We start from the raw sequence: 21,359 nt of genomic DNA on the forward strand, positions 1-21,359 counted from the left end.
TTAGATAATCTCACTCCCTCCTTTTCTTTGAGTGACTCTATAGTTTACAGATAGTCATTAATTATTCATATTGCTTGTAAAAATGTTCATTATTTCCTTTCACAGGCCTTCTCCCATGCAGGAATAATCTATTTTAAGTATCGGATGGTTTCCTGGAAAACACTACTGGTTTTCAAATGGAAATAACTTACATTTACGCAATTTTTCCCATTTTAAGGTACATAATATCAGAAGATGCTTTCCCAACCTACATTTTTGGTCCCAATGCACAACACAAACACCAAATAAACAAACCACAATGTAAACAAATCTTGTGTCTTGATGAGGTAATGAACCAGAGAGATTAGGTTTTCAGAGAATCCTTACAATGCAGAAGATGGCCATTCGGTCCATTGAGTCTGCTCCGGCCCTTGGAAAGAGCACCCTACTTAAGCCCATGCCTCCACCCTATCCTCGTAACCCAGTAACCCAACCTAACATTTTGGACACTCAGGGCAATTTATCATGGAAACCCACGCAGACATGGGGAGAAAGTGCAAACTCCACACAGTCAGTCACCCAAGGCCAGAATTGAACCCGGGTCCCTGGATCTGTGAGGCAGCAGTGCTAACCATTGTGCCACCATGCTGCCCATAAAAGATTTCTTCTCAAATGTTTCCTGATTGCTCCAAGATATCTTTGTTGTATGGATTTCCCTCTTACTCAGTCTTGTTCATGTGCTTCATCCTTTAAAATGATTGGGTGGCCTGTGCATCACTACCATTGCTTTATTGCAAAGAATTCACGAACACTTCCTGTTTATATTCACACGATTTGGCTTTATTTTTATTTGTTCATAGGTCGTGGGCGTTGCAGGCTGTGCCAGCATTTATTGCCCATTATAATTGCCCTTGAGGGTGCATTTAAGAGTCAACCACATTGCTGTGTGGTCTGGAGTCACATGTAGGCCAGACCAGGTAAGGACAGCAGATTTCCTCCCCTAAAGGTCATTAGTGAGTCAGATGGGTTTTTATGCCAATCAACAATGGTTTCATTCCAATGGTTTTAATTCCAGATTTTTATTGAATTCAAATTTCACCATCTACAGTGGCGGGATTTGAAGTTGGGTCCCCATTACTCTGGGTTTCTGGTTCACTCGTCCATTGACAATACCACTACGCCATCGCCTCCCCGCTATGCAGGAGCATATGAAAATGTACAGCTTTTAGAGAAAGATAGGTAGAAAAAGGGAAGGAGGGTCATTAAAGAGGGCCTAAAAACACACACATACCAGTTACCTTGAATAAAGAGAATGTAATAGGCACCAGAATTGGTAATGTGAATCAGTGGACTGAATGGTACAAGACTTTCAGTTACGTTGTGGTACACCTCCTGACCAATGGGATCTCCATTCTTTCCAGACAATAGCTGCAAAATCAACTTAGTGGCAGAGCTAACCTGAAAGAAAACACACAACTATACTTTTACACACATCTTCTCTGCAGTTTACATAACATTAAATACGATAAACTGTTTAATTGGTTGGAACTATGATATAATAGAAAATTAGCACCTGTCTTACAATTTGGGAAATGGCCCAGTAGTTGTGTGGATAAAATGACCCTGATGGTTTTGCAAGAACCCAGGTTTGAGCCTTGGTTTTGTGTTAAATTTGTTAATCTCGGGACAACAGTGGTGCAATGGTTAGCACTGCTGCCTCACGGCGCCGAGGTCCCAGGTTTGATACCGGCCCTGGGTCACTGTCCGTGTGGAGTTTGCATATTCTCCCAGTGTTTGCGTGGGTTTCGCCCCACAACCCAAAGATGTGCAAGGTAGGTGGATTGGCCACGGTAGCATTGTGGAGGGCAGCACGGTAGCATTGTGGATAGCACAATTGCTTCACAGTTGCAGGGTCCCAGGTTCGATTCCGGCTTTGGTCAGTCTGTGCGGAGTCTGCACATCCTCCCAGTGTGCGCGTGGGTTTCCTCCGGGTGCTCCGGTTTCCTCCCGCAGTCCAAAGACGTGCAGGTTAGGTGGATTGGCCATGATAAATTGCCCTTAGTGTCCAAAATTGCCCTTAGTGTCGGGTGGGGTTACTGGGTTATGGGGATAGGGTGGAGGTGTTGACCTTGGGTAGGGTGCTCTTTCCAAGAGCCGGTGCAGACTCGATGGGCTGAATGGCCTCCTTCTACACTGTAAATTCTATGATAATCTAAATTGCCCCTTAATTGGAAAAATTGATTGCGTACTCTAAATTAATTAAAAACAAAATGTAAAAAACTTTGTCAATCTCGGCAAGGGTGATAATGGGAGCAATGCAAATCAGTTTTGCAGTCCCTGGGGCTGGACCGGGGGGGGGGGGGGGGTGTAGAGAGAGAATGCCCATCTTCCCACTCCTTATATCTATCTGATGATCAATGCTGGAAGCATCAGCTGTGGCTAAGTTGAGAACCACTCCGATCTCAGAGTCACAAGGTTTCCTGTTCTACTCCCACTCTGAGGCTTCAAGCACAAAGGTCCAGGCTGATGCCTCAGTACAGTACGGGGGAGTGCTGCACTGTCGACGTGCCATCTATTGGATCATAGAATTTACAGTGCAGAAGGAGGCCATTCGGCCCATCGAGTCTGCACCGGCCCTTACAAAGAGCACCCTACTGAAGCCCATGAATCTACTCTATCCCCGTAACCCAGTAACCCTCACTTAACATTTTTCAGACACTGAGGGCAATTTAGCATGGCCAATCCACCTAACCCGCACATCTTTGGACTGTGTGAGGAAACCAGAGCACTCGGGAGGAAACCCACGCAGACACGGAGAGAATGTGCAGACTCTGCACAGACAGTGACCCAGCCGGGAATCGAACCTGGGACCCTGGAGCTTTGAAGCAACTGTGCTAACCACTATGCTACCATGCTGCCCTGATGAAATGTTAAACAGTGGTGTCATCTGCCTGCTCACATGAATGTAAAAGATGCAGTGGCCCGATTTCAAAGAAGAGCAGGAGTTACTCCTGGTGTCCTGGCCAATATCGAAATATGAACCAACATCACAAAAAAAAGATCACATTGCTGTTTGTGGGAGTTTGCTACATACAAATTTGTCGACACGTTTCCTACACTACAACAGTGACTACACTTCAAAAGAGTACTTCATTGGCTGTAGAGTGCTTTGGGATATCTGGTGGTTGTGAAAAGCAATATACAAGTGCATGCCTTTCTTTCTTTTTCAAGCACAGGGTGAAGGTGTGTGCATTTGTTTTAACACATCGACATTCTGTTAACTAATGATTTTGAAAGGCAAGCTCTTTTTAACCATACCAAAAAGCTCCAGTTAGCTTCTTTCTTCTCTGTGTTCATGTGTAAAGCTAACTTCAGCATCTTGGGCCAGGTGGATTGGAAACGTTGCTTACTGATTATAAATTTTAAATCAGTCATGGGGCATCTATAGAATCCCTACAGTACAGAGGGAGGCCATTTGGCCCATTGGATCGACACATACCCTCTGAAAGAACACTACACAGGCCCAGGCACATGCCCCTGCCCTCTCCCCACCTAACCTGTAGATCTTTGGACTATGGGACGAAACTTGGAGGAAACCCACGCAGACAAATGGGGGGGGGGGAAGAGAGTAAAAAAACCCACACTGCAGTCACCAAAGGCTAGAAATGAACCCGGGTCCCTGCCGCTGAGGCAGCAGTGTTAACCACTGTGCCATTGTGTCGCTTCACAAGACAACAAAGAGCCACACAATATATGTGATCCCTTATGGGGTAAAATACAACAAATAGGGACCTAACTCAGCATCCCAAGCAATGAAAGGGTATCCCAGAAAAAGCTGATAAACAGGATACCGCCATCGGTACAAGACAAGTCTTGGCAGTGTACACTGTCATATACAGGAGTCAGTAAGCCAAGGATTCTTACACCATGCCAAGACTCGCTACACAACAGACCTCACTCCTCTCCAGCCAAATCAGAGGCACCATTCAGGACCCACCATCACTGGAAAAATTATTTTCCACCAAGGAAACCCCACTGACAAGTAATCGTCAAGACACCCATGAACGGGATATTTCAGGGAAAAAATACAATTCTCTTTCACACAAGGGATAGCCTGTAGAATTAAATAAACAAATCACAGCCTGTGTCAGCACCTCACCAACCCAGATAAAAAAGGAAACCCCAGAGAGAGAGGAACATCACGTGTAGCCAATAGATATCAGACATAGTCTAGCAATGTACACCTTCACAGAAAGGACATCAGGGGAACAGGATACCGTCCCTCCAAGGGTGTCCAAACCTCAAGGGGGATGAGAGTCTAGAAGCCCCTATACAAAGCCAATTGGAGGACGGCGACTCAAAGTAACCTGGAAAACGAAGAAAGACTCTAACAACGCTGAATCGAGGCACTCAGACTCGCACTCAGGCCCTGCAGCCAACAGGATACTACATCCCCAGGGGAACCAAATCTCAGGAAGGGGAACAGTCCAGAAGCTCCGAAAAGGGGACATCCCGGGGGAGAGTAGCCCACTCCCAAGCCCAATGTACCCTCCCCCTGACCCAGATAAACACAGTTAGTACTGCCCTAACATACTCAATTTAACAAAACTAGGATCAACAACGCACTAAATAGGGGCTGACAGGGAAGTATACGGGAATTCATCACTCTTATAGATTGAGCAAGACAACTTACGCCCATTTCTAGGCATCTCAGAGGCACCAATTAGGCCTCCCCATCAGTGAGATTCCACCCATTTCCCCCTCATCAAAGAAACAACAGGATGATATGCTCATCGTACGTACATTCCACGAGCCAAGTAATCAAGTAACCACTATCACTACCCGCGCAGCTAAGTAAATATAGACCAACCCAAGAAAGACTAGGCATCCAAGGATTAACCAACCATGCCCGGGCATGCACCAGCACATATAACCCCCCACTCCAATAACACCAGAGGCAGCAACAAAGAAAACAAAAAAGGAACCCAGTCTTTTCCAGATAAATGATTTGTCTGTACTTTCATAGGAGACAGGCAAGAATTTCTTAATCCCATAATAACAATAGTACAAAAGCAAACACAACACCAATAGTTCAATCGGGTGTTTTCCTCATCCACAATGAGGACTTACAAGGCCATACTAACCACCTCCTTACCAAATCAACTACCCACCACCCTGCTGTGGTACTCCTCATCTTATCTACAAATAAAGTGAAGGGTACCAAAAAATGTACTCCCTCAGTGTAAAAACACGGATTCGGCACATTGAAAAACTAGGTAGATACTGTACAAACCTCAGGTCATACAACCAGCTCCAGCATGATTTTCGCAGTATAACAGACAACAAAGCCTCTGTGCTTATATGTCATACACCCTTGTCAGGATAAAAGGCAATAACACAAAATCAGGAGTATAATTACAAGGGAACAAATTCAGAATTAATGATGAACAACCCTTCTTGATGAAAATCGAGGACAAGACAACGCAAGACCAGTGGTTGGAGTCTTCAACCGATCCCAGGCCTCGAAGACCAAATACAATGTGCTCTATCAAACTCGAAACGCCCAACCTTCACATCAAGATGGTGAAAGCATGGCAGCCTGTTTTCAAATTCGGCTGGGAATTCATCCACAGCTCCCCTCGAGAGACTGGGTGCACAGATACTACTTATCCAGCCCCATCTCCCTGAATCAACAAGGATGTTTGACACACCATGCAGCAGGATTTCCAAGGGCTGAATGTGTGCCCACACAGAGGAGACTGTCCTATCGATCGGCAGGATTCTCTTCTCCATTCTCCTGAGGCTATCTTGCTCTTCATCAATGTGGACACCAATAATCTGTGCAATAATCTGTAGCCAAGACCGTCATCCACAACTTCACTCACAAGGGCAGCCATCATCAAGTTGCTGGCATCGTCAAAGCGCAGGCCCGCTCACCAACGAAACCACCACCACAAACAGGAGCACCCCCGGTCGCTTCAGAGTGCCTCAATCAAACAAGGATTTTCTTGACTTAACTCTGCTCCCCATCAGCAAACTTTAGACAGGATCTTCCAGGAACATAGCACAGATTTTGCATCAGGGTAAAAAAAAAGAAGCGTTAGAAGATGAGTAACCCAGAGCTGGCAAAAACACAGCCATTCCCGCACTTACATCACATGACCCCCATTCTTAGAATTTTAAAAAGCTGCAACATCTTTTTCTGTTCTACATGCTGCTTTAGTTGTGCCCACTGTGCCTATAGCAACAGCAAAAAAGCAGGAAATTATATTCATGAAAATAATAGGATCTTTCAAAAATTATGCTGTAACCTAAAAGGATAAGGAGGAGAAAGGGAAAGACAGAGAGAAGGGAAAAATAAAGGAAGGGGCAGAAAGAGATAGGATTAAAGAAAAAGAAAATAAAGAAATAAACAGGTTTAGCAAATTGAGGCAATGCAGAAGCAGAATCGTGGGTTAGGGAGGGAGTCTCATAGGATCTTTGCACTTCTTATTTAGGAACTCTTTTTTTGTTAAGGAGTTTTACTTTTGTGTCATTGGGGTTGGAAGAGAAGAATCTGAATTTAATAATATTCAATAGCATTGCCATCACTTAACTGCCCATTATCAATATTCAGGGGGTTACCAATGATCAGAATCTGAACTGGATTAACCATATAAATACGGTGGCTGCAGGAACAGGTCAGAGGTTAGGAATCCTGCAGCAAGTAACTCACCTCCCACTCCCCAAAGACTGTCCACGATCTACAAGGCTCAAGTCAGGAGTGTGATGGAATACTCTCCACTTACCTCCAACAATACTAAGCCCCGCTTGATTGGCACCACATTCACAAATATTCACTCCCTCTACGACCGACAAACAATGGCAGCCGTGTGCATCATCTACAAGATGTACTGCAGGAACTCATCAAGCCTCCTTAGACAGCAGCTTCCAAAACCATGACCGCTACCAACTAGCTGAAGGGCAGCAGACACATGGAAACACCACCATCCTGAAGTTCCCCTTCAAGCCACCCACCGTCCTGAATTGGAAATTTGTTGGGATTTACAAAAGACCTTTGAAAGGTGCCCAGTAATAGACTAATGAACATTGTCTGTGAATGTGGAGTCAGGAATGAGTGGCAAAACAGATTGCTAGCTGGCTTCAAAACAAAAAGCAGAGAATAGGAATAAAGGGCAAATATTCAAGGTAGGCAGTTGGGGATCAGACAAGGATCGCTGCTGTTCGCAATTTAGACTTTGGAATCAAAAAGACACTTTTTAAATTTGCAGGCGACACCAAATTGGGGAAGGCATGCTAGGTGGACTGCACCAAATTACAGGAGGACATTAATAAATTTGCAGAATGGGTAAATAATTGACAAATGAAGTTCAACACAGATAAATGTGAGGTAGTATCTTTTGGTAGGAAGAACAGGGCGATCACTGATAACTTGAAAGGTGCAAGTATGGTGGGGTTGTGGGACAAAGGAATCTCAAAGTGTAAATTCATCTATTACGAAAAGTTGCACCACAGATGAGCAGGGCCATAAAAAACAAACCAAGCACAAGGCTTTATTTCTAGAGGGATAGAATTGAAAAGCAGGAAAGTTATGTTAACCTGTACTGCTTACAGTTCTGGTCACCATATTATAAAAAAGGATATAAAGGCATTGGCGAGAGTACAGAGAAATGCTTGTATACATATCAGGCTGGGTCTTTTCGCTTGACAAAACAAGGCTGAGGAATGAGCAAATAGAGGTCTTTAAAATGATCCTTTAAAGCAGAGACGAGGAGGAATTTCTTCAGCGAGAGGGTGATGAATTTGTGGAACTCATTGCCGCAGAAGGCTGTGGAGGCCAAATCACTGAGTGTTTTTAAGACAGAGATAGATAGGTTATTGATTAATAAGGGGATCTGGCAATATGGGGAGAAGGCAGGAGAATGGGGATGAGAAACATATTAGCCATGATTGAATGGTGGATCAGACTCGATGGGGCGAATGGCCTAATTCTGCTCCTATGTCTTATGGTCTTATTTAAGGTTTTGGTGGAGTGGATAGAGTGAGAATGTTTCCCCTTAAATTCCATGATCTTTTTGCATTGGTTAAACTAATCTTGAGGCAAATACATTTAAAAAAAAACAAGAACAATAGAGGCACACTCCAGGCCAGTTCTGTGCACTTAGAATTGCTAATGAATGGGGAATAACAATATAGAATCATTTGGTCCACTGCGTCTATTCCAACTCTTTGAAAGAGCTAACCAATTTTAGGCTTACTCCACTCTTTCCCCACAGTCCGGCAAACATCTCTTGTAAATATGCAACATAATAACATGCTTTAAGTTACATAAAGACAAAAATACTCTCATCTCAATCATTTTGAACTTATCATGGCAAATTTGCATCTCACAACCACTGCCAATCAATGGCAGACAAAGTCTCTTTTCCATACCTCATTAACAGGCGTAAAAAAGATCAAAAAATCTCCAACATCATCATCATCCAGATCTGGAAGTATTAATGCAGGACCAATCACAGAAAGGTCAGCAGCAAAACTAGTGTTGAATGCCCATAATGTTTCTCCTGAAAAACACAAGAGGCATTGTGAATTGTCACAAAAATCAAACAGCACGTGTAGCATTTTTCAAAAGAATATCGCAAGCCACTAATTCATTTGAAAGCTTTACATTTAGGAAATATCCACTCTTGCCTGTGAATAAGTTCCACTTTTTATATTTTGTTACAAGGCATTAAAAGGGTAATAAAATAGAAGCAATCAGTAAAATGGTGCTTGAAATATATACTCCATAAACATGTAAGACCTAAAAAAAAACCTCCTGCGATCATTTAATATTATCCATATTTACCATATTCAGATACAACGTCTTAGTTGCTTCATAGTGAATTTGTTTGAAGGGAATTTCAAACAGCGGAGTATCTGTGAATGGCAATGAGACTACCGGCCAGATTTAATTTGAGGTGTTGGTTAGGGAAGGGATGTTGACCAGGTCATTGGGAAAATTTCTTACATTTCTTTAAATAGTGCCCTAGATATGTTTATCATGGGAGTAGGAAGATAGATAAATAACTCTTTGTTATATTTGTTCATGGGATGTGGGTGTCGCTGGCTAGGCCAGCATATATTGCCTATTCTTTTCTGCCCTTGAGAAGGTGGTGGTGAGCTGCCATTTTGAACTGCTGCAGTTCCTGAGGTGTAGGTACACCCCCAGTGCTGTTAAGGAGGGAGTTCCAGGATTTTGCCCCAACGACATTGAAGGAACAGCGATATATTTCCAAGTCAGTGGGGGGGGTGGCCCCCGATCACGGGCTGGGCTGTCGTGGAAGTCCCCCCTGGAGACTGATCCCTTCACCAGGACGGCCACCGCAGCCGCGACGCAGAGCTCCCGCCGGGTGGAACCATACGTGAACCACGCCGCCGGGTACTCAGGTGGACGCAAAAGATCCTATGATACTATTTTGAAGAAGAACAATGAAATTCTCCTGGTGTCCTGGTCAATATTTATCCCTCAATCAACATCGTAGAAAACAAATTATCTAGTCATCATCGCATTGCTGTTTGTGGGAGCTTCCTGTGCATAAATTGGCTGCTGTGTTTCCTAACTTACAACAGTGACTACACTTAGAACATAGAACGATACAGCGCAGTACAGGCCCTTCGGCCCACGATGTTGCACCGACATGGGAAGTCAAAAAACAAAAGCCATCTAACCTACACTATGCCATTATCATCCATATCCTTACCCAATAAACTTTTAAATGCCCTCAATGTTGGACAGTTCACTACTGTTGCAGGTAGGGCATTCCACGGCCTCACCACTCTTTGCGTAAAGAACCTACCTCTGACCTCTGTCCTATATCTATTACCCCTCAGTTTAAGGCTATATCCCCTCGTGCTAGCCATTTCCATCCGCGGGAGAAGGCTCTCACTGTCCACCCTATCTAACCCCCTGATCATTTTGTATGCCTCTATTAAGTCTCCTCTTAACCTTCTTCTCTCTAACGAAAACAACCTCAAGTCCATCAGCCTTTCCTCATAAGATTTTCCCTCCATACCAGGCAACATCCTGGTAAATCTCCTCTGCACCCGCTCCAAAGCTTCCACGTCCTTCCTATAATGATGCGACTAGAACTGTACGCAATACTCCAAATGCGGCCGTACCAGAGTTTTGTATAGCTGCAACATGACCTCATGACTCCGGAACTCAATCCCTCTACCAATAAAAGCCAACACTCCATAGGCCTTCTTCACAACCCTATCAACCTGGGTGGCAACTTTCAGGGATCTATGTACATGGACACCTAGATCCCTCTGCTCATCCACACTTCCAAGAACTTTACCATTAGCCAAATATTCCGCATTCCTGTTATTCCTTCCAAAGTGAATCACCTCACACTTCTCTACATTAAACTCCATTTTCCACCTCTCAGCCCAGCTCTGCAGCTTATCTATGTCCCTCTGTAACCTGCTACATCCTTCCGCACTGTCGACAACACCACCGACTTTAGTGTCGTCTGCAAATTTACTCACCCACCCTTCTGCGCCCTCCTCTAGGTCATTGATAAAAATGACAAACAGCAACAGCCCCAGAACAGATCCTTGTGGTACGCCACTTGTAACTGAACTCCATTCTGAACATTTCCCATCAACCACCACCCTCGGTCTTCTTTCAGCTAGCCAATTTCTGATCCACATCTCTAAATCACCCTCAATCCCCAGCCTCCGTATTTCCCAGCCTCCGTATTTTCTGCAATAGCCTACCGTGGGGAACCTTATCAAGCGCTTTACTGAAATCCATATACACCACATCAACTGCTCTACCCTCGTCTACCTGTTCAGTCACATTCTCAAAGAACTCGATAAGGTTTGTGAGGCATGACCTACCCTTCACAAAGCCATGCTGACTATCCCTAATCATATTATTCCTATCTAGATGATTCTAAATCTTGTTTCTTATAATCCCCTCCAAGACTTTACCCACAACAGACGTGAGGCTCACCGGTCTATAGTTGCCGGGGTTGTCTCTACTCCCCTTCTTGAACAAAGGGACCACATTTGCTATCCTCCAGTCCTCTGGCACTATTCCTGTAGCCAATGATGACATAAAAATCAAAGCCAAAGGCCCAGCAATCTCTTCCTTGGCTTCCCAGAGAATCCTAGGATAAATCCCATCAGGCCCCGGGGGCTTCAACAGTACTTAATTGGCTGTAAACACATTGGGAAGTCTGGTGGTTATGAAAGGCAGTATATAAACGCAAGTCTTTCATTCTTTCTTTCCCTCGCCATAGTCCCCATTCCCACCACCACTGGATGCACACCCACTGCTACCGCAAGTTATACTCCCATAAACAGTCTGAGTATTTTAATTTCAGGAGCAGGCCTTTACTGCCCAATAGCTTATTCTACTATAGCATATCCTGGAGGTGTAACTATTGGAGCCATTTGTGATCTCAATCTACTATAGCATCTTTCAGTGATGAGTGCTCGTTTCAGGAGACAGATTGAGAAATATTTCAGTGGGTCAAGAGCTGATGCAAATCATTAAGCTGCTTTATAGACAAGTGGCAGTCAAAGCAAATCATTCATTCTTCAGTCACTCTCACTTACTGATAAATCAGAAGCTAATAAACCATAAGCACTGTCGCTTTCATTGACTGACTTGTTTTTGTCACTACATTTGTACCCAAGTAACTTTTAACTGAATCTCATGACCTCCTGCATTGTAACTTCTAACTCTGGACTCAGATATATCACAGGCCCTTTCTTTAAAATCTCACTAATGGTCCAAGTACCTATTTTCTCTTGCATTCCAAATAAAACAATTCTTTGTCTCTTATGGAGTTCACCATTAATTCTGTGAATCAAATCAATACTCACTTTTTACAGGCAATATTTTCAGCAGGTAAAGCTCACATGAATAGAAACATCCCCAATTCTGTAATTGCAAACGTTCAAGATTTTCGAGCCTAACTTCCATTGAAACAAAATCCTAATCAATAATATGTTTTATTCACTTACGGGGGATGTGGGTGTTGCTGGCAAGGCCAGCATTCATTGCACATCCATAATTGCCCCAAGGAGGTGGGATGAGCCACATTATCGAATTGAGTCGCTTGCTAGGACATTTCATAGGACAATTGAGAGTCAACCACATTCTTGTGAAGGACATCATATTTCCTTGCCTTAGGCATATTTGTGAACCAGACGGATGTTTTATTTTTACAACAATCGAGTAATTTTATGGTTACTATCATAGATACTAGCCTTTTATTTCAGATTTTTAAAAAAATTATAAAATTTTATTTTCCCCCAGCTGCCTTGGTGAGATTTGAACTCGCGTTTCCAGGTCATTAGTCCTGGCTTCTGGATCACTAGTCCAGTAACATAATCATATTCTCAACTTTGCTGTTAGAGCGTAATTTCATATGGCTCTTTTAACATAAATTACATTAAGTTTTTCTGTTGGCACCTTGATTAGAAATCCATCAAGGTCAAGGCTCCCCCCACTCACTGCACAGAAAATCAACTTTTGGCATTATCTCCTCAATGAGCATATAATTGGTTCCTGGGTGGAAGAACATCATTACCAACCTCCTCATTCCTGGATGAAGGTAGGCTAGCTCCTCACAAACATTCCCATCCCCCAGAAGAAAATCTCTGGGCTTGAGGAAGGGAAAGGAATTCTCTGTATTTCTTCCTAGTTGGTCATGCTCTATTTTCCTACAAGACAGAGATGAGGAGGCATGTCTTCCCTCAGAGGGGAGTGAATATGTGGAATTCTTTACCGCAGAGAGCTGTAGAAGCAATGTCGTCAAGTGTGTTCATTGCTGAGAGACACAGATTTTCAATCATTAAGGGAATCAAGAGTTCCAGGGATAAGGTGGGAAAGCAGAGTTGAGGATTCTCACATACGATCAGTCATAATCTCATTGAATGGCGAAACAGACTGGATTGGCCAAATGGCCTATTTCTGCTCCTATGTCTTATGGTTTTATCCCCCATCCTCTTCTCCTCGTCTCTTACCACCCCTTCTCTGTCCACTGTCATCCACTATCTAATGCCCATTTCTCCTCCATGTTCCTCTATCCCCTCTCCTCATCCATCAATCTGCCTCCTTCATATCTATCTTGTATAAAATGTTTCCCCCATTGTCTAACCTTCTTTGACTAAACTTTGATTCAAAAGTCTGTACGCTATTCTTCCTTACAGAAGGTAACAAATCTATTTAAATAACTGGTTCGGTCTCTTCCAACAACTAAAATAATAAGAAAATAAAGTCCTTAGGAGAACAATATCAGAAAAAGGATACTTATTTTGAAATACATACCAGAAGAGTGGATTGCAGTCAGGAGATGAGGCGTTCCAATGACTAGGCAGCCTGAAGACTTTGTACCTCTTAGATTTTCAATTCCACATTGCACATGCTGAACATTTTCTGCCAAAGCTCTCTGCCACAGGAGACTCCCATTGGTTCCAGATAGAGCAGTTACATAGGCACAAGACGACAGACCTAAAAATGATGCAGAATAAATTAATTAACAGAGATACTCTCGATGTACAAATAAACATTTTAGTATGTATAAAAGATGACATTACTTCTTTGTAGCTAGAGGTCAGCACTACATGATCAGCAGTGACTGAACAGAAATAAGATGCAATGCTTTATGAAAATTCAATGATATTGTGACTTGCTTCTCGCCGATTACACTTGCATCTCATCTGTATTTTAATTGTTTTTATCTTTAGAATTACAAGTCCGGACATACCATAATAAGCTAGAGAAACACAAGTCTTCACGCTAACCATTGTCTGGGTACAGCAGGTCTTATTGTTTAGTCTGCAATTTAACTTTCACCATCATGAGGTTTTTAGCCATCAACTCAGTTGGGGAGAAATTGCTAATGAAAGTTTGTAACAGGAAAATGAAAATTTGCTGTTACGGATTTTAAATTACTGAGCGATAACCTGGAGCTTTTAAGAATATACAGGGATGAATGTTTCATAAAGCCGAGTGATAAAGTGCCTTGCTAATGTTTTTAATTTTCCCCTCTCTTAACCACTGTGAACTGCATATATTGAAATAACAATGCAATGTCAGTAAATTTGCAAACTTGAGTATGCTGGTTTCACTGCTTTTAAACAGAATAGTCCAAACTATGAATGACAGGCCTGTTAGTGGTAACAGCATCACACATGAAGCCTGCCTTCTCAACCTTGCCCCTCACCGGAGGTGTGGTAATCCTCAGGTTAAATCACCAGCATTCAGCTCTCCCCCTCAAAGGAGAAAGCAGCCTACGGTCATCCAGGACGATGCCGACTTCAGCTTACCTTACAGGAAGAGATTAGGTTTGAAGTCACTACCGATAAAATTCAAGGACCAGAGAAACATGATTAAGCCACCTTCAGAAGTAGGATTTAATTCTAAAGGGCCTTGTAGATCATGATCTGAAAAACTGTAACACGAAGGCATCAATTTAACATTAAGAGCTATGAGTGCAAAGGTCAGTCACCCCCCCATGCTCGCACTGATCCCCAAAAAAGACAAAGACCCGACAGAGTGCGGGTCACACAGACCCATTTTACTCTTAACACTGACGCCAAAGTCCTGGCGAAAGCTCTGGCGAGGCTACTAGAGTGATCGTGGAAGATCAGGCCGGGTTTATCAAGGGCACACAGCTAACGGCGAACACAGGATGCCTGCTGAACGTGATTATGACCCCACCCGGGGAGGGCCACCACATGTGATCACCTCTCTGGATGCTAAGAAAGCCTTTAATCGAGTAGAATGGAAGTACCTCATGGAGGTGCTCGTGTTTGGACCAGGGTTCATGGGTGAAACATTTGCACAGCATTTCGATGGCAAGTGTATGGACGAACACCATCAGCTCTGAATATTTCAGGCTGCACAAAGGCACAAGACAGGGGTGCCCGTTGTCCCCACTGCTGTTCACACTGGCAATTGAGCCACTGGCCATCGCAGCAAAAGGATGGACAGGCATTCAGATTGGAAGCAGGGAGCACAGTTTCACTATGCGGATGACCTGCTGCTCTGTGGAAGGGAAATGAGTTGCCAACTTAGAAGCATGCTGGGAAATGCTTGACTATATAGTTTAACACTACTTTTGAATGAAAATAAGGTCAGGAAACATAAACAAAATCCTTTTTAATATTTTGGTCTCAGCCTTATTATGATAACACATTGTCCTCCGAAAGATAACAAATTGTGTACTCGAGTTGTTTTTAGCCAAGGGCAAGAACATACGTACTACGTATTTCATCTTACGTACTTTCCAAGGTATATTTAATATAAACATGTCTGTTTACTTCAAGTTGTTATTTCAGACTATAAAAATATGCTTCCTTCAATTGAATCTCAAGAGTGCGGTGCCCTGGCTATGCAGCCAGAACACTCTCTCTCCACAAATATATTTGTGTAAATAAATGTCCTTAAATCGAACCTCGAAGAATTTGTTTTTATTATGATTTTCACGACAAATTAGCGTAGTCGTTGCAGTTTCCTTAATTTAACGGGACGTGAACCCCAAAACAAATCTCTAAACAGGACTCTCTCAGCTGAAAGGGAGAGAGCCATAGCGTGACCTCAGCTGAAAGGGGCGGGGGGGGGGGGGGGGGGGGGGGGGGGGGGGGGGGGGAAGGGGGGGGGGGGGGGGGGGGGGGGGGGGGTGGCGCTCGGCAGCCTTAATTACTGGCTGGTGACTCATGCTAGGATGAGTTATCTTAATTAATAAATTAACAATAGCTGCATGGGAAGAAAAAAGGTGCCTTAGAGACTAAAATTTAAAAAAAGACTTTGAGGTTCGTGAAAGGATAAACACTGGTGTGCGCTCCCTGTAGTATTTGTAAATGATTTCCGCGGTCGTTGTTATTGTTATATATATGTTCTAAAGTATTTTGCAGAAGGAACGATGAGCAATAAACTTGACGCCCCCTCACAGGTCGACCCGGAGCCTCGGTAAAGACATCCGGAGTGAGAAAGAAGGCGAACTCCTTAAAGAAGACAGATAAGGGAGTCAAAATGAGTAACAAAATGAAAAGAAACAATCGTAAAGCAACGGAATGAGGTAGGAAAACATACATGTCCCCCATAGGATTCTAATGAAGCTGACCCCCTCTCGAAAAAAAACGGGGGAGTAAAAGTAAATAGATTACGGTAAAAACGTAATAGATGGGTTCCTGTCGAAAAAGGAATTCAGATTTGTCTGTGATATTTGTGAGCTGTGAGAATCTATGTGTTTTATTTAACCAATTAATTTTAGTCAAAGCATAGAAGTAGTAAGTGGGTTGTATTTTTTATCGTCTGTCATTGTTCGTCCGAGATTATAACTTAAGTGATTTGTGTTGAGATTTCTCTAATGCACTCAAACATTGGAAATTAAAAACAGTTTAAAAGAAAGAAAATGCTGTTACAAATAAAAGTAATTGAATATGAATAAGTTTTTAGATTATGTGAAAAGACGTAAATGGCATCATTCCAATTTCTCTGCCCCCTTAGGTTCTGCAGGAAACAGTAACCATTTCAGCAGACAGTTGACCTTTTCTGAATTGACAAAGAAAAATATACGTCGCTAAGAATAGCTAATGCCTATAAAATCAATCATTGGAAATTGAATTAAATGTGTGGTATTTATAGCCCCCTCCCAGGGGATGTTTTGCTGCTTCTAAAATACTCTTATGGTGCATCTTGGCCAGCTTTGAAGGATGGGATTGCAGTCCCACCAGGCATAAATGGGGGCTGGGTTCCCAATAATGATAATCATTTGAATGAAGGAAATGAGTCCCTCAAACACTGGTTAGCAAATAGAGAGAAAGAGGCTATCATGCAAGGGGCCAAGAAGCATTTAACCCCCAGGAAGGATGTACCCCACCTAGCGACACCTTCCCCTATTAGGCAGACACTCTGCAAATTAGGAGCAGTAATACATTGTATTGATAATGGAATGTTTACAGAACAGTCTCAAATACGAGCTCACCAGCTGCAAAACTTAATAACTTCTGAGCCTGCACCTGATCGCTCTGTGTCTGTGTTGTATGCTGGCAGCTGAACGTTAATCCTTACAGTACCACTGTTAAAAGAAAAACTGCAGGAAGTCTTACAAAAGGTTAATGACCCTTGGGCACAGCTATTCAAACACCTGATAAGAGTCCAGCCGAGAGAATATCGTGACCCATTGCACGGCTTGGTACGCTTGTGAGGATGAGCAGGCATACAATTTACAAATGCAATGTCACTTAGGAAAGCAGACCCCATTGCATATCACTCCTTTTTATTTTTCGGTGTTGTGGGATTAGGAAAGTTAGTACAGTTGACCCATAGTCAGAGGGACCTTTTTGGGATGGGTTTAACTTCAGAACCCCATTTAACATTGGCCGGAAGACATCCCGCTAAGGCAAAGCAAATAGGAGAAGTGATCAATGAGGGCAAAGGAAAAAAAGTTATACATGGGATTTATACTGAAATAGACGGACGAAATTGCCTGATAGAATTTTATGGCAAACAGGAGAGCAGAGTGACCTGGAAAGAGGAGCAATGGCCCGCTACATTTGAAAGACAACAACCTCCCCGAGAGAGCCATCATTTACTCCCTTCAATCCTGGCCCAGGTACTGGCACATCTATGGGCCCAACATAAAAACCATGTTGGAAAAGTACATTCTGCCCCAGCGCATAGGGTGCAGTTACAGAAGAACGTTGCCCTGCCCTGCTTAAAACTATGCTGGTTGGCACCGGAAGCAGAAAAAGGGATAGAGAGAGTGATCAATGCACTATTACAGCAAAGGGTGCTGAAGAGAACACAAAGCCCCCGTAACACCCCTATACTCCCCATTCCAAAGGTAGGAAGACCCAACGAGTGGTGGTTTGTGCAAGATCTTAGAGTCATCAATAAAATTGTTATCACTATTGCTCCATTGGTGTCAGACGCAAATGTCATTTTGTCTTCTATACCACCAACAACGGATACTTTCTCAGCCTTTTTCTCCATACCATTGCACCCAGAAAGTCGATATCTATTTGCTTTACATATCGGAATCAACAGTACTAAAAGAGACTTGGGCGAGTGCCAGTTGTCTGCAGGTCAACATTCCCTCAATATGATGATGATTTATTGATAGCCTCAGAGGGAGGGCTAGTTTGTCAACAGAATACCCTTTTGTTATTACCACATCCGGCAGAAAGAGGGCATAGGGTCCCAATGGACATACTGCAATTCTGTCAGGAGACAGTTCAGTATTTGGGATTTCAGCTGCAGCAAGGACAGCGGAGGCTTGGGTCTGAAAGCGTACAGGCTGTAGCAAGGGTTCCAACTCCGCGAACGAAAAAGGAAACTTTTACCTTCCTCGGCATGGTGGGCTATTGCAGGCAGTGGATACCGGACTACAGAGAGATGGACACAGTACTGCGAAAGGCTACCCTACAGGACGCCCCTTCACACCCTGTTACCTGGATCCACGGCATGCTCTATGTGCCAAACCCCCTGGGCAGCATGGACAAGATAACGGAACTACTGAGCACATTTGAAGTCTTCTCATAGAATCTACAGTGCAGAAGGAGGCCATCCGGCCCATCGAGTCTGCACTGGCCCTTGGAAGGAGCACCCTACATAATCCCACGCCTCCACCCTATCCATGTAACCCAGTAACCCACCTAACTTTTTTTTTTGACACTAAGGGCAATTTATCATTGCCAATCCACCTAACCGGCACATCTTTGGACTGTGGGAGGAAGCCGGAGCACCCGGAGGAAACCCACGCAGTCACAGGGAGAACGTGCAGACTCCACAGACAGTGACCCAAGCCGGGAATCAAACCTGGGACCCTGGAGCTGTGAAGCAACTGTGCTAACCACTGTGCTACCATGCTGCCCGTGGATACAAATTGAACCTGAGCAAGAGCAAAATTTTCCTGGTGAACCCCTGAAAGGGAGGAACAGAGCTGGTGACATTGCCATTCATACAGGCCAAAACCAAGTTGAGGAACCTGGGGATCCAGATAGCCCACGATTGGATGGGGATCCATAAGTGGAATCTGCCCAGCCTGGTGGAGGAGGTGAAGAGGGACCTATGGAGATGGGACTCGCTCCCACATTCCCTGGCGGGATGACTGCAGTCAATAAAAATGAACGTTCTAAGGTTCTCTTCGTATTCACATCACTCCCGATCTTCATCCCCAAAATCCTTCTTCACCAGGGCTTATAAACTAATCGTGGCCTTTGTCTGGGCAAGAAAGAGTTCTCAGATACGAAAATCAGCCTACAAAGAGGGCGACACAGGAGAGGCTTGGCTCTGGCAAACCTCCTATTCTGTCCTCGGGTAGCGAACACAGAGGGTGAGGGTGTGGCCGGAGGAACTGGAGGCGGAATGGGTGCAGATGGATGAGGCCTCCTGTACAGGGACGTCCCTCCTGGCACTGGCCCCACCTCATTCCCAGCCCCTCCCCAACCAAATACTGGAGGAGACTGGTGGTAGCAGCCACATTAAGGACCTGGAATCAGCTCAGACACCATTTCAAACTCAGTGGCATGTCTGCTGTGGCCCTCATCTGCAAAAACATAAATTTATTTCGGCAAAAATAGAAGCCAACTTCAAAAGGAGAGGACGGAGGGGTACTGACGGTGAAGGACATGTACGTGGTCGGAGCAGAGAAGCTCAAACTCCCAAAAGGGAATGAGCTTAGGTATTTGCAGTTGTGAGACTTTCTCCGCAGAGACCATGACATTCCCCCAGATACCTGGACGCACTTTACTAGACAGACTACGAGCACCAGATTTGCTTGGGGGGGGGGGGGGTGCTGGTAAATGTGGCAACATAAAATGATGACCGTTTGAGGAGGTAAGGGCTCCAATGGATGAGATGCAAGAAAAATGGGAGGTGGAACTCAGCATGGAGATAGGGGGAGGACTCTGGGTCAAAGCTCTGCACAGGGTCAACTCCACCTCATGTGCAGGGCTGAGCCTTACTCAGCTAAAGGTGGTGCACAGGGCGTACCTAACCAGGACACACATAAACGGGTTTTTCTCGGAGTTGGAGGATATGGGGGTCCGGCCAATCACATCCACATGATCTGGTCCTACCCCAAATTCAGCAGGTTCTGGACTGCCTTCTTTGAGGCCATATCCAGAGTGGTGGGGGCAAAGATGGAGTCATGCCCTTCATTGGCGGCCTTCAGGGTATCAGAGCATCCAGAAATCTTTATGGGGAGAGGGCCTTTGACCCCTGATTACCCGGTGGGGACCTTTGCTTGGATGGATGTTGGCAGCACCACCTAGAGCCTCAGACTGGCTCTCCGACCTACCTAAAGCTAGAAAAATAAAATTTGAAATTAGGGGACCAGATCAAGTATTCCACCAAATGTGGAAACAATTCATCAGCCTCTTTGAAGACCTGTTTGTGACCAGCAACTAAGGGCGGAAGGGGGGAGCGAGAGGGAGCACCTATGCCACAGTAAGGAAAATCCACCCTACGTACCGAGGGGTGCAGGTGCCCGCACACGGACATGCTGAATAAAATGTGAACTATATGTAGTCCCAAGAAATGTATGGAAGTAAGAGGGGCTCAGACAATGAAGCCATCCATCTAAAGTTCTACCAATGCCAGTTAATGCAATTTAAACTGTTTTTACTGTCGTATTTTTGTTTCATCTCGTTAGTTTATTCCATGCGTTTTTTTCTTTTTTTTGTTGTTATGTTGTTCCAATGTTCTCCGTATATGCTTGTAACACTAATGTAAATTTTGACCACTTGAACAGCAAAGAGATGTAAACCTCGTTTAGGAGGGACACGATGGAACGATATGAAGCCTGTCAGAAATGAAAAACATCCAACAAAATTTTTTAAAAAAAAGTGTGTAAAGGTCCTTCCTGATGATTCCCTTATTTTACCTTTATTTTTTGTGCCGTTATTATTTTGATCCATGGATGCTTAATTACCATTTATCTTTAAGTCAAACAGCAAAGAGAATGCAAAATTCAAAAGCTGCATCAGTGAACAATGTGCTAGCTTTGGACAGCAAAACTCAGACATTTCAGAATCAAAGAGATGGGGTGGGACTTGGTTCGATTGACTGGCTGGTGGCCAATGAAAGTCCGTACTCTGCCTGGTAACAGGTGGTCATTTGATTCTGCCTGAGTGGGATGATTTCCAGAGACCCAAGGAAAGCAGGGTTTTGACCTGGCTCCACACAGAAAAGGACCTACTCTCTCTCTCTCCCTAGTGTTTTCTCCAGATATGCTGTAAGCTGCTGTGTTTCTAAATATGCAGATACCTGAATGAACCTACAGTGAAAAGCAGTACAGACTGGAAAGCAGAAATATCAATCTGAAAGCCTAGTTTGAAGGACAGCATGCTAGAAACCACCATCTGAAACA

At 44.0% G+C, this 21,359-nt stretch overlaps 1 protein-coding gene across 1 annotated transcript in view; it reads right to left on the reverse strand.

The window, feature by feature from the left end:
* The window catches only part of fam234a (family with sequence similarity 234 member A), a 60,749-nt gene that overhangs the window by 32,363 nt on the left and 7,027 nt on the right, over window positions 1-21,359 (reverse strand). Inside the window, 3 exon segments of the mRNA XM_072480765.1 lie at window positions 1,278-1,437; window positions 8,413-8,543; window positions 13,307-13,489. Coding sequence (XP_072336866.1) covers window positions 1,278-1,437; window positions 8,413-8,543; window positions 13,307-13,489 — 474 coding nt within the window.

Source organism: Scyliorhinus torazame, chromosome 17 (genome assembly GCF_047496885.1).
Source record: "Scyliorhinus torazame isolate Kashiwa2021f chromosome 17, sScyTor2.1, whole genome shotgun sequence".
Taxonomy (NCBI): Eukaryota; Metazoa; Chordata; class Chondrichthyes; order Carcharhiniformes; family Scyliorhinidae; genus Scyliorhinus; species Scyliorhinus torazame.